The 14,823-nt window shown below is 43.6% G+C and overlaps 1 protein-coding gene across 1 annotated transcript in view; it reads right to left on the bottom strand.

The window, feature by feature from the left end:
• Positions 1-14,540, bottom strand: part of CCN4 (cellular communication network factor 4) — a 77,303-nt gene extending 62,763 nt beyond the window's left edge. The window contains exon 1 of the mRNA XM_056522797.1: positions 14,340-14,540. Within this exon, the coding sequence (XP_056378772.1) occupies positions 14,340-14,387 (48 nt within the window). The 5' untranslated portion in view covers positions 14,388-14,540. The remainder of the gene's footprint in view (positions 1-14,339) is intronic.
• Between the last annotated feature and the right edge of the window lie 283 nt (positions 14,541-14,823).

Here is a 14,823-nt window from a genome sequence, read left to right as displayed (position 1 = left end):
TTGCAAAACTACAACTCCCAGCATGCCCGGACAGCCAAAGGCTGTCCGGGCATGCTGGGAGTTGTAGTTTTGCAACAGCTGGGGGTACCCTGGTAGGTAAACACTGGTATAAACAGTATTCCATAATCTCCTCCTAGAGTTGGCTACAGGCAACAAGAATTTTATCACATCAAGGGAATCTGTCAGTTCTTTATTATGCTCAGAGCTGCATGCAGACATGTCCAGCTAGCTGATTGTGTTGAACTATGAAGCTCAAGTGTCATAGAAGCGGTGCTGGGCTGCAGCATGCATGCCTCCTCTCTCCACCACCCCTCCATGACTCCTCTCTCCACCACCCCACCATGCCTCCTCTCTCCCCTACCCCTCCATACATTAATCAGTAAAGGTATAGAAGGGTGGGGGAGATGCCTCCTTGACACTTTAGCTCTGAGCATGATAGAGAGCTGATAAATTCCCTTTAACTAGACTGGACATTTAAAGGGGTACTCCGGTGGAAATTTTTTTTTTTTCTAATCAACTGGTGACAGAAAGTTAAACAGATTTGTAAATTACTTCTATTTAAAAATCGTAACCCTTCCAGTACTTATCAGCTGCTGTATGCTCCAGAGGAAGTTCTTTTTTTTTTTTTTTTTTCTTTTCTGTCTGACCACACTTTCTCTGTATTATACAGCAGCTGATAAGTACTGGAAAGGTTATGATTTTTAAATAGAAGTAATTTACAAATCTGTTTAACTTTCTGGTGCCAGTTGATTTAAAAAAAATAGTTTTCCACTGGAGTACCCCTTTAAAGGGTTACTCCGCTCCATTGAGTTGAACATTGAGTTGAGTTCCGAACGCTGTGTGCAGCCTTCCGTGTTCACGCCCGCCCCCTCGGGACATCACGGCCTGACCCCTCCATGAAAGTCTATGGGAAGGGGGCGTGACGGCCATCACGCTCCCCCTCCCATACACTTGCATTGAGGTGGCGGGCCGTGACGTCACATGACGGGGTGTGACGTCACGAGGGGGCGGGCGTGAACACAGAAGCCCGCACACAGCTTTCGGAACTCAATGTTCCGAAGGCTGGGTAGCAGAGTATCCCTTTAAAGGAGAAGTCCAGTGGTGACTCAGTGGTGAACAACTTATCCCCTATCCTAAGGATAGGGGATAAGTTGCAGATCGCGGGGGGTCCGACCGCTGGGGCCCCCTGCGATCTCCTGTACGGAGCCCCGACAGCCCGCGGGAAGGGGGCGCGTCGACCTCCGCATGAAGCGGCGGCCGACACGCCCCCTCAATACAACTCCATAGCAGAGCCGAAGCGCTGCCTTCGGCAATCTCCGGCTCTGCCATTGAGATGTATTGAGGGGGCGTGTCGGGCGCCGCTTTGTGCGGGGGTCGACACCCGCTATCTGGCCGGAGAGCCGGGGCCCTGTACAGAGAGATCGCAGGGGGCCCCAGCGGTCGGACCCCCGCGATCTCAAACTTATCCCCTATCCTTAGGATAGGGGATAAGTTTTTCACCACTGGAGTACCCCTTTAAGGCTTTATGCCAGCAATACGACTAATACACTGCAGACATTCTACCGGCACTCTCATAGACGGCACTGCAGTCCAGCGGAATCCTACCCAAAGTATAAACATTTTTACTCTCATGGCGGACGTCCAATCCTCCCGCGGCATTCGCCTGATGAGATTCCACATTGTGCACAGAGCAGCAATACCCCACTGAAAACAATGGGACTGTGCTGCAAGTGGAATTCCGCAGCGCTAGTGGAATGTCCGCAGTGTGAACGAGCCCTTAACCTCCCATCATGCCATGACAGCCACAAGTTGTCCTGACGTGCCAAGAGTTGAATTTTGCAGCAGCTTTAAAGCCACAGGTCAGAGATCACTGCCTTCCTATATAAGCCGGATGCTCCACAAAAGTCTCAACCTGGAAGCGACTTGTTTTGTTGCTTATTTCTAGGTGTGGTTGGGGTAGATGTGCTGGTTGGTGCCTGTTTAACGCCATAAAAACTATTCATAAAAAAGCAAATTAAAGAATAATGTGAATTCTATTTAAGAAGTAAGAAGTTACTTACTGAGAGTATTAATGAGTTATAAATAAAAAATAATAAAAAAATAAAAACTTAGAGGGGTATTCCAGAGGAAATAAAAAATTCCAACCAATTGGTGCCAGAAAGTTATACAGATTTGTAAATTACTTCTATATAGAAATCTTCATCCTTCCAGTACTTATCAGCTGCTGTAAGCTCCAGAGGAAGTTGTGTAGTTCTTTCCGGTCAGACCACAGTGCTCTCTGTTGACACCCATGTTTGTGTCAGGGAATGTCTAGAGCAGGAGAGGTTTGCTATGGGGGATTTGCTCCTACTCTGGACAGTTCCTGACATGGACAGAGGTGTCAGCAGAGAGCACTATGGTCAGACTGGAAAGAACTACACAACTTCCTGTGGAGCATATAGCAGCTGATAAGTACTGGAAGGATGAAGATTTTTAAATAGAAGAAAAAAAAGGATTCAGGCCCAAGCAGTATGGCCGGTACTGCTGTCAGGGACCCAGACAAAACCTGCTGCATGCCACTACCGTTTGCTATCCGTCACCATCACAATGATGGGCCAAAAGGTCAGCTCCTACTCTGGAGGACTCATTTCTACCATGTATACCTGAATGACTATGCATTTTAATGGGCATTGTGTAATACCACAATTTACCAGTAGTGGCCGCTGCATTAGAACAATTCAGTTGCAGCAGGTCCCTCCTGCACTGATCGCAGTGATTAGGAGATTAGATTGTCCTAAAGCAGTGTTTTCTAACTAGTGTGCCTCCAGCTGTTGCAAAACTACAACCCCCAGCATGCCCGGACAGCCTTTGGCTGTCCGGGCATGCTGTGGGTTGTAGTTTTGCAACAGCTGGAGGCACACCGGTTGGGAAAGAGTGGTCTAGACTGGCATGAAGCATGGTCTAACTAAAAGAATACCTGTCATGATCTTGTTATAATTTTATAATCCTCCCAGTTCACTGCCCCCATCATGATAAACCTCCCCCTGCCTTTATTTTTATTATTTTTTAGTTTTCTACCTTGATATTGCTCTGTATTTTCTGCTCAGTCTCAGTCAGAGTCACAGACTGGGAAGGGGCGTTCCCCAGCAGGCGTGACATCATCTGAAGCCATACAGGGGAGAACTTTCTCCCTCACTTTGCTACACACAGCCCAGAGCAGTTCAGTGTGAGATGAGCTATGATTGGCTAAGGCTGCACACACATCCCCTTAGCACTCCACACTACATTTCCTTTCATTTCCTTTGATTTTGGACTAGGCCGCCAGGAGTCCAAAGTCTGTGCAGGAGATGGGGGGAAATGTGCTCTGGACAAGTGGGGAGACACCTAGTGGCAGCTTTTTTAAACCCAAATAAAACATACAAAACTTCATTTTTTTTAAACAAAGTACATTAGAAAGATTTCTTATTTACCATAAGGAGTGCAATAGCAAACATTAGTTTTAATGATAGTGCCCATTTAACAGACGATGCATGGGTAGTGTGGGTAAAGTGTTGCATGGCATATAAAAGCATCCTGGCATCTGAGCAGGGGATTTGGAGCTCTTTACCAGGATTGAGCCATTCAGGACAGTTTTCGGGACACAGGAGCTGCTGATGGGGTCTGCAGATGGTACACTGGCACATCCACCGCTCAGTCTTGTTTACCTTTCAAAAACCCATATGGCTCCTCCGTCCTCCCCGACATCTGGCGCGCTCCGATGCCGTAAATCCGGCAGGAAATTAATGGGCACCTGTGATCGGCGCGTCCTGTGAGGCGACGCATCCAGAACACTTTGTTTCTGAAATTCGCTGCCATCTGGACCAGGTGATGCCCGCCGCGACTTCTCGGCATCCAGATGTAAAGTCATGGGCTCCATACTGGGGGGGGGGGGGGGGGGGGGGGATTGGACATTCACCTGCACAATAAGGAGCTGTGAGGGCGGCCACCAAAACGGCTGAGGGCCACAAAAATGACAGGATAGATTAGCCCATGCACAAAGCCCCTACCTGCCTATTGTCTCCATCTCCCCTCCTACTACTACAATGCCTTCCACCTAAATTCTATCTCGATGTTCATTTGTTCTCTATGGAGTGGGGAGGGGTAGGCCGCGAGCAGAGGTGTAGCTTTTGGGCCCCGATGCAAAATCTGCAACAGGGTGCCATATGCAAATTATAATACTGGTCTCTTATGGGGCAAATGTGCATTGGGGACCCCTTAGGCACCAGGACCCCGATGCGACTGCTGCCTCTATAGCTATACCCCTGGCCGTGACAATCTTCTGGCAGTGAGGTTTCAGTATCAGATCCGTGAGGGTCCACATGAGTTGAATGAAGGAACTAGAGCGCCTCATCCCTTTTATTAGTTTGTCCAATTTGCTTTTTTTCCTCCCTTTTTTGGTTTAGTTCCAATACACACAAAGGGGATAAACATGTGTATAGCAAAACATGTGTTACTGCAATCCTTTCCTGTGAGAAATACTTCATTTTCTAGAAAAATGTCAGGGGTGCCAACATTTATGGCCATGACTGTATGTGTACGTGTGTGTGTGTGTGTGTGTATATGTGTACGTGTGTGTATATGTATGTGTATGTATGTATGCACCAACTCCAGAAATCACTGCACCAATCAGGTCTTGAATCATGAAGAAAGCTGGAAGTTTTTATTCCCAAATAAAGTGCAACGTTTCGGCAGCAGTAGCCTTTGTGTGTATGTATGTGTACATGTATATGTGTACGTATGTATATGTGTATGTGTATGTATGTGTGTGTATGTGTGCGTATATATGTGTATATGTGTATGTATGTGTGTATGTATGTGTATGTATGTATGTGTATGTATATGTGTATGTGTGTATGTATGTGTGTATGTATGTGTATGTATATGTGTATGTATGTATGTGTGTATGTATGTGTATGTATGTATGTGTGTATGTATGTATGTGTATGTATGTATATGTGTATGTATGTATGTATGTGTATGTATGTATGTGTATGTATATGTGTATGTATGTGTATGTATGTATATGTATGTGTATGTATGTATGTATGTGTGTTTATGTTTATGTATATGTGTGTGTATGTATGTATGTATGTGTGTATGTATGTGTGTGTATGTATGTGTGTATGTATGTATGTATGTGTATGTATGTATGTATGTGTATGTATGTGTGTTTATGTGTATGTATATATGTGTATATGGTACGTATGTATGTGTGTTTATGTGTACGTGTATATGTGTATATGCTCCAGCATAACTTACAAATGGTTGGAGATATTGCGATGAAACTTGGTCAATAGTCACTTATATGTAAACTAAAAACATAGTAGAGTTAAACTAACCCTATCCCACCCACATATGTCTATGTGACTTCCTGTACATCTACTGATCGTGATACTCTGGGGCTGCAGAGATTGTCTGGGACTTTTAAACAACCTTCCCACTGTCTGGTAGGGGCAGAGAATAGTAAGTGTGGGGGACAGATTATGAGGATGGCATATGAGGTCGGGATATGGAGAAAGGGATATGAGGTCGGGATATGGAGAAAGGGATATGAGGTCGGGATATGAGGTCGGGATATGGAGAAAGGGATATGAGGTCGGGATATGGAGAAAGGGATATGAGGTCGGGATATGAGGTCAGGATATGAGGACGGGATATGAGGTCAGATATTGGATGGGATATGAGGTCAGATATTGGACGGGATATGAGGTCGGGATATGAGGTCGGGATATGAGGACGGGATATGAGGTCGGGATATGAGGTCGGGATATGAGGTCAGATATTGGACGGGATATGAGGTCGGGATATGAGGTCGGGATATGAGGTCGGGACATGAGGTCGGGATATGAGGTCGGGATATGAGGTCAGGTATTGGACGGGATATGAGGTCGGGATATGAGGTCGGGATATGAGGTCGGGATATGAGGACGGGATATGAGGTCGGGATGTGAGGTCGGGATATGAGGTCGGGATATGAGGTCGGGATATGAGGTCGGGATATGAGGACGGGATATGAGGTCGGGATATGAGGTCGGGATATGAGGTCGGGATATGAGGTCGGGATATGAGGGCGGGATATGAGGGCGGGATATGAGGGCGGAATATGAGGGCGGGATATGAGGACGGGATATGAGGTCGGGATATGAGGACGGGATATGAGGTCAGATATTGGATGGGATATGAGGTCAGATATTGGACGGGATATGAGGTCGGGATATGAGGTCGGGATATGAGGACGGGATATGAGGTCGGGATATGAGGTCGGGATATGAGGTCAGATATTGGACGGGATATGAGGTCGGGATATGAGGTCGGGATATGAGGTCGGGACATGAGGTCGGGATATGAGGTCGGGATATGAGGTCAGGTATTGGACGGGATATGAGGTCGGGATATGAGGTCGGGATATGAGGTCGGGATATGAGGACGGGATATGAGGTCGGGATGTGAGGTCGGGATATGAGGTCGGGATATGAGGTCGGGATATGAGGTCGGGATATGAGGACGGGATATGAGGTCGGGATATGAGGTCGGGATATGAGGTCGGGATATGAGGTCGGGATATGAGGGCGGGATATGAGGGCGGGATATGAGGGCGGAATATGAGGGCGGGATATGAGGACGGGATATGAGGACGGATATGAGGACGGGATATGAGGTCGGGATATGAGGTCGGGATATGAGGTCGGGATATGAGAACGGGATATGAGGATGGTATGTAGGAAGCATAAAAGAACCCTACGTAACATTTCGAGTAATTTGTTGCCAACCCCATAACATCAACCCTGAATATTTATACACAAAATATAGTAGCACATTCTTGTATAGTGCACCCTCCCAAGAAACCCCCGCCTGCCGGGATCCCCGCCTCCCCCGGGATGAGATGACAGCAGCAGAATGACACTAGTATACGGTATATATGTCATCCCCTCAGGGAGAGTCATCCTCAGCCATCACTGAAGTATGTGCAGCTCCATCTCCTATACCTGCCCTGATGGAGGAAGGGAAGGGGGGTCCAGGGCCAAGAACACAAAGCCCCAGAAAACTCTGCAGCCAAAAATACAGGGCAATGTGGGGACTGAATTCATCCTGATAAGAGGAACCCGAATCTCCTGGTGCGCTGGGACTGTACAATAAATGAGTGTTCTCCTTCCAGACACATAACTTGTTTCCTAAAGTTGTTTTCTCTCCCCCCCCCCCCCCCCACCTCCTTTTCCAGCTTGAAGTTTCTGCCACGTGTGTTGAGCCTGACCCAAAATATCCCAAATTTTCTTTTTTCTTTTTTTTTTTTACAAAATGAGAGAACCCTGCACATCTGTAGCACTTTGCATAGGAAGAAATGTAATTGTTGCAACTTTTATAGGATGGGCTTTTATATGCATCCTCCTATGTACAAGTATAACAGTATACGCAACAGAGCTGAGTTTGTCATTAAAGGGGTTATCCAGGAAAAAAACTTTTTATATATATATATATATATATATATATATATATATATATATCTCCACTGGCTCCAGAAAGTTAAACAGATTTGTAAATTACTTCTATTAAAAAATCTTAATCCTTTCAGTACTTGTGAGCTTCTGAAGTTAAGGTTGTTCTTTTCTGTCTAATTCCTGTCTGATGACACCTGTCTCGGGAACCGCCCAGTTTAGAAGCAAATCCCCATAGCAAACCTCTTCTAAACTGGGCGTTTCCCGAGACACGTGTCATCAGAGAGCATCAGAAAAGAACAACCTTAACTTCAGAAGCTCATAAATACTGAAAGGATTAAGATTTTTTAATAGAAGTAATTTACAAATCTGTTTAACTTTCTGGAGCCAGTTGATCTATAAAAAATACGTTTTTTTCCTGGAATACCCCTTTAATTCTTTGAGCAGTAAGTTTACCTGCCGTTTTTCCAAACCAGGGTGTCTCCAGCTGTTGCAAAAGGCTGTTCAGGCATGCTGGGAGTTGTAGTTTTGCAACAGCTGGAAGCAGTTTGGTTGGGAAACACTGATTAAGTATCATATTATGAAAGTAATAGTATGTACAAGTATACAGTATATGCAGTATATTTGAGCACTAAGGTTTACCTGCCGTTTTTCCAAACCAGGGTGTCTCCAGCTGTTGCAAAAGGCTACCCGGGCATGCTGGGAGTTGTAGTTATGCAACAGCTGGAGGCACCCTGGTTGGGAAACACCGATTTGGTATTGTATTATGAAAGTAATTGTGTCGTTAATTCTTTGAGCAGCAAGTTTACCTACCATTTTTCCAAATCAGGGTGCCTCCAGCTGTTGCAAAACTGCAACTTCCAGCATGCTGGGAGATGTAGTTTTGTAACAGCTGGAGGCACTTTGGTTGGGAAACACCGATTAAGTATCATATTATGAAAGTAATAGTATGTACAAGTATACAGTATATGCAGTATATTTGAGCAGTAAGGTTTACCTGCCATTTTTCCAAACCAGGGTGTCTCAAGCTGTTGCAAAAGGCTGCACGGGCATGCTTGGAGTTGTAGTTTTGCAACAGCTGGAGGCACCCTGGTTGGGAAACACCGATTAGGTATTGTATTATGAAATAAATAGTATCGTTAATTCTTTGAGCAGTAAGTTTACCTGCCATTTTTCCAAACCAGGGTGCCTCCAGCTGTTGCAAAACTACAACTTCCAGCATGCTGGGAGTTGTAGTTTTGCAACAGCTGGAGGCACTTTAGTTGGGAAACACCGATTAAGTATCATATTATGAAAGTAATAGTATGTACAAGTGTACAGTATATGCAGTATATTTGAGCAGTAAGTTTACCTGCCATTTTTCCAAACCAGGGTGCCTCCAGCTGTTGCAAAAGGCTGCCCGGGCATGCTGGGAGTTGTAGTTTTGCAACAGCTGGAGGCACCCTGGTTGGGAAACACCGATTAAATATCGTATTATGAAAGTAATCGTGTTGTTAATTCTTTGAACAGTAAATTGCCCGGCAATTTTTTCTAAACCAGAGTGCCTCCAGCTGTTGCAACAGCTGGAGGCACTTTGGTTGGGAAACAGATTAAGTATCATATTATGAAAGTAATAGTATGTACAAGTATACAGTAAATGCAGTATATTTGAGCAGTAAGGTTTACCTGCCGTTTTTTCCAAATCAGGGTGCCTCCAGCTGTTGCAAAACTACAATTTCCAACATGCCAGGCTGTCCGGACATGCTGGAAGTTGTAGTTTTGCAACAGCTGGAGGCACCCTGCTTGGGAAACACTGATTAAGTATCGTATTATGAAAGTAATAGTATCATCTGTAGAACTGTCATTGTCTTTATAGGGTGGGCTTTCAAGCACATCCTCCTGTGTACAAGTATATATGCAGCAGAGCTGACTTTGTTGTTAACTCTTTGTGCAGTAAGTTTACCTGCAGTCCTATAGGTAAGGTAGTGTTTCCCAGTCAGAGTAGCTACAGCTGTTGCAAAACTAAAACTCCCAGCATGCCTGAGGCTGTCCATACATCCTGGGAGTTGTGGTTTTGCAACAGCTGGAGGCACCCTGCTTGGGAAACACTGAGGTAAGGTATCAAATTATAATAGTAATGCAGCTCTCATATCTTATGTCTTCGCAACCTGTGCTTTTATAGTTGAACAACTACAACTCCCAGCAAAAAAAAAAGGCATGCTGGGAGTTGTAGTTTTGCAACAGCAGAAGCACCCAAAGTTGAGTAATCACTGATTTAGATGATCCAATGTGCCCAGGACTGATGGTTCACTGACACTTCACAGGAAGCAATGGTAACGTGGTCACAATGTTGCAACTGATTTTGATGCTGCAGAGTTGAGGCAGTGATTTGGGTCACATCAAGATCTGTAGATTCGGATCCTATGTCCTTGAGCAGCGTTTCCCCAACCAGGGTGCCTCCAGCTGTTGCAAAACTACAACTCCCAGAAAAAAGAAAAAAAAAAGCATGCTGGGAGTTGTAGTTCTGCAACAGTGGGAAGCCAATGTGCCCAGTACTGATGGCACACTAACGCTTTACATGGCACAACGATAACAGAACCAAAATTATAATACAATTAATGAGTATTCTGCATTGATACATTTGTTGCAACTGATTCCGATGCGGCAGAGTTGAGGCAGTTATTTGGCTCGCGTCATTGAGCAGTGTTCCCAAACCAGCATGCCTCCAGCTGTTGCAAAAATACAACTCCCAGCATGCCCGGACAGAACAATATAACACAATTAATAAGTATGCTGCATTGACAACTGTTGCAGCTGATTCTGATGCAGCAGAGTCGAGACAGTTACTTGGTTCATATCATTTGCATTGTTTCCAAACAAGTATGCCTTTAATTGTTACAAAACTACAACTCCCAACAGGACATTACACTAAAATACAAATATGTATGCAACATTGATATATTGTTGCAGCTGATTCTAATGCAGCAGAGTTGGTGCAGTTATTTGGCTTACATTATTGAGAAGTGTTTCCAATATAGTGTGTCTTTAACTGTTGCATAACTACAACTCCCAGCATGCCTGGACCATACAATATAATACAAATAATAAGTATGCTACATTTGATACATTATCTCAACTAATTCTGATGTAGCAGAGTTGGTGCAGTTATTTGGCTCACATCATTGAGCAGTGTTTCCCAACCAGTGTGCCTCCAGCTGTTGCAAAACTACAATTCCCAACATGCCAAGACATTAAACTAAAATACGAATAATAAGTATGCTACATTGATACAATGTTGCAACTGATTCTGATGTAGCCAGTTATTTGGCTCAGGTCATTGTGCAGTGTTTCTAAACAACTACAACTCCCAGCATGCCCAGACATTACAATAAAATACAAATAATAAGTATGCTACATTTAATGCATTATCTCAACTAATTCTGATGTAGCAGTGTTGGTACAGTTATTTGGCTCACATCACTGAGCAGTGTTTCCCAACCAGTGTGCCTCCAGCTGTTGCAAAACTACAATTCCCAACATTGCCAGGACATAAAACTAAAATACAAATAATAAGTATGCTACAATGTTGCAAATGATTCTGATGCAGCAGAGTTAGTGCAGTTATTTGGCTAACATCACTGAGCAGTGTTTCCCAACCAGTGTGCCTCCAGCTGTTGCAAAACTACAATTCCCAACATTGCCAGGACATAAAACTAAAATAAGAATAATAAGTATGCTACAATGTTGCAACTTATTCTGATGCAGCAGAGTCAGTGCAGTTATTTGGCTCACATCACTGAGCAGTGTTTCCCAACCAGTGTGCCTCCAACTGTTGCAAAACTACAATTCCCAACATTGCCAGGACATAAAACTAAAATACAAATAATAAGTATGCTACAATGTTGCAAATGATTCTGATGCAGCAGAGTTAGTGCAGTTATTTGGCTAACATCACTGAGCAGTGTTTCCCAACCAGTGTGCCTCCAGCTGTTGCAAAACTACAATTCCCAACATTGCCAGGACATAAAACTAAAATAAGAATAATAAGTATGCTACATTGATACATTATTGCAACTAATTCTGATGTACCAGAGCTAGTGCAGTTATTTGGCTCACATCATTGAGCAGTGTTTCCCAACCAGTGTGCCTCCAGCTGTTGCAAAACTGCAATTCCCAACATTGCCAGGACATAAAACTAAAATACAAATAATAAGTATGCTACAATGTTGCAAATGATTCTGATGCAGCAGAGTTAGTGCAGTTATTTGGCTAACATCACTGAGCAGTGTTTCCCAACCAGTGTGCCTCCAGCTGTTGCAAAACTACAATTCCCAACATTGCCAGGACATAAAACTAAAATACAAATAATAAGTATGCTACATTGATACATTATTGCAACTAATTCTGATGTAGCAGAGCTAGTGCAGTTATTTGGCTCACATCACTGAGCAGTGTTTCCCAACCAGTGTGCCTCCAGCTGTTGCAAAACTACAATTCCCAACATTGCCAGGACATAAAACTAAAATACAAATAATAAGTATGCTACATTTAATGCATTATCTCAACTAATTCTGATGTAGCAGTGTTGGTACAGTTATTTGGCTCACATCACTGAGCAGTGTTTCCCAACCAGTGTGCCTCCAGCTGTTGCAAAACTACAATTCCCAACATTGCCAGGACATAAAACTAAAATAAGAATAATAAGTATGCTACATTGATACATTATTGCAACTAATTCTGATGTAGCAGAGCTAGTGCAGTTATTTGGCTCACATCATTGAGCAGTGTTTCCCAACCAGTGTGCCTCCAGCTGTTGCAAAACTGCAATTCCCAACATTGCCAGGACATAAAACTAAAATACAAATAATAAGTATGCTACAATGTTGCAAATGATTCTGATGCAGCAGAGTTAGTGCAGTTATTTGGCTAACATCACTGAGCAGTGTTTCCCAACCAGTGTGCCTCCAGCTGTTGCAAAACTACAATTCCCAACATTGCCAGGACATAAAACTAAAATACAAATAATAAGTATGCTACATTGATACATTATTGCAACTAATTCTGATGTAGCAGAGCTAGTGCAGTTATTTGGCTCACATCACTGAGCAGTGTTTCCCAACCAGTGTGCCTCCAGCTGTTGCAAAACTACAATTCCCAACATTGCCAGGACATAAAACTAAAATACAAATAATAAGTATGCTACATTTAATGCATTATCTCAACTAATTCTGATGTAGCAGTGTTGGTACAGTTATTTGGCTCACATCACTGAGCAGTGTTTCCCAACCAGTGTGCCTCCAGCTGTTGCAAAACTACAATTCCCAACATTGCCAGGACATAAAACTAAAATAAGAATAATAAGTATGCTACATTGATACATTATTGCAACTAATTCTGATGTAGCAGAGCTAGTGCAGTTATTTGGCTCACATCATTGAGCAGTGTTTCCCAACCAGTGTGCCTCCAGCTGTTGCAAAACTGCAATTCCCAACATTGCCAGGACATAAAACTAAAATACAAATAATAAGTATGCTACAATGTTGCAAATGATTCTGATGCAGCAGAGTTAGTGCAGTTATTTGGCTAACATCACTGAGCAGTGTTTCCCAACCAGTGTGCCTCCAGCTGTTGCAAAACTACAATTCCCAACATTGCCAGGACATAAAACTAAAATACAAATAATAAGTATGCTACAATGTTGCAACTGATTATGATGCAGCAGAGTTAGTGCAGTTATTTGGCTAACATCACTGAGCAGTGTTTCCCAACCAGTGTGCCTCCAGCTGTTGCAAAACTACAATTCCCAACATTGCCAGGACATAAAACTAAAACACAAATAACAAGTATGCTACATTGATACATTATTGCAACTAATTCTGATGTAGCAGAGCTAGTGCAGTTATTTGTCTCACATCACTGAGCAGTGTTTCCCAACCAGTGTGCCTCCAGCTGTTGCAAAACTACAATTCCCAACATTGCCAGGACATAAAACTAAAATACAAATAATAAGTATGCTACATTGATACATTATTGCAACTAATTCTGATGTAGCAGAGCTAGTGCAGTTATTTGGCTCACATCACTGAGCAGTGTTTCCCAACCAGTGTGCCTCCAGCTGTTGCAAAACTACAATTCCCAACATTGCCAGGACATAAAACTAAAATACGAATAATAAGTATGCTACATTGATACATTATTGCAACTAATTCTGATGTAGCAGAGCTAGTGCAGTTATTTGGCTCACATCATTGAGCAGTGTTTCCCAACCAGTGTGCCTCCAGCTGTTGCAAAACTACAATTCCCAACATTGCCAGGACATAAAACTAAAATACAAATAATAAGTATGCTACAATGTTGCAACTTATTCTGATGCAGCAGAGTTAGTGCAGTTATTTGGCTAACATCACTGAGCAGTGTTTCCCAACCAGTGTGCCTCCAGCTGTTGCAAAACTACAATTCCCAACATTGCCAGGACATAAAACTAAAACACAAATAACAAGTATGCTACATTGATACATTATTGCAACTAATTCTGATGTAGCAGAGCTAGTGCAGTTATTTGGCTCGCATCATTGAGCAGTGTTTCCCAACCAGTGTGCCTCCAGCTGTTGCAAAACTACAATTCCCATTATGCCAGGACTTAAAACTAAAATACAAATAATAAGTAATGCTACATTTCTACAATGTTGCAACTGATTCTGATGCAGCAGAGTTGGTGCAGTTGTTTCCAAAGAAGTGCGATTCCGGCTGTTGCAAAACTACAACTCCCAGCATGCCCGGACAGCCGAAGGCTGTCCCGGCATGCTGGGAGTTGTAGTTTTGCAACAGCTGGAGGCACCCTGGTTGGAAAACCTTTCCATAGAGTAATGCAAACCAATGCAACACTGCTACATCTGATGTGGGACTCACCTGACCAATGCTGCTTGCTGCTAGAATCCAATATAAGAGCCACCTCATCACTAGGAACCAGTGTTAAATACATTGATCGGAGGCAGAAGGAATTCTCCTGGATACAGAATATCTAGTGACTTGGTATACCAGGCAGTCCCAGTTCACGCATGCAGTCCCAGTTCACACATGCAGTCCCAGTTCACACATGCAGAAAGCTAGTTATGTCCTTTTGTCTCACTCTTTTTTTTTAAAGAGACAGGTCTGACGTCAGATTTAAGACAAGCCCTGCAGATCCCCTTTTGAGACACTTCGCCTGCCTCCCATTCTCTCCTCCCCACCTCCTGCCATCTCTTAAAGGAATAGGGAAAAGTCATTGCTGCGAAACCACAGAGACTTGGTGAAATGTAAGATGCCCCATGTGTCTGCTACTGATTCATCTGGAGACAATACCGCCTCCACTGACCTACTGCCGAAAATATTCGCCAACCAACTGCACCGCCAA

Source organism: Hyla sarda, chromosome 5 (assembly GCF_029499605.1).
Source record: "Hyla sarda isolate aHylSar1 chromosome 5, aHylSar1.hap1, whole genome shotgun sequence".
Lineage (NCBI taxonomy): Eukaryota > Metazoa > Chordata > Amphibia > Anura > Hylidae > Hyla > Hyla sarda.
This window is presented reverse-complemented; position numbering and strand designations above follow the sequence as displayed.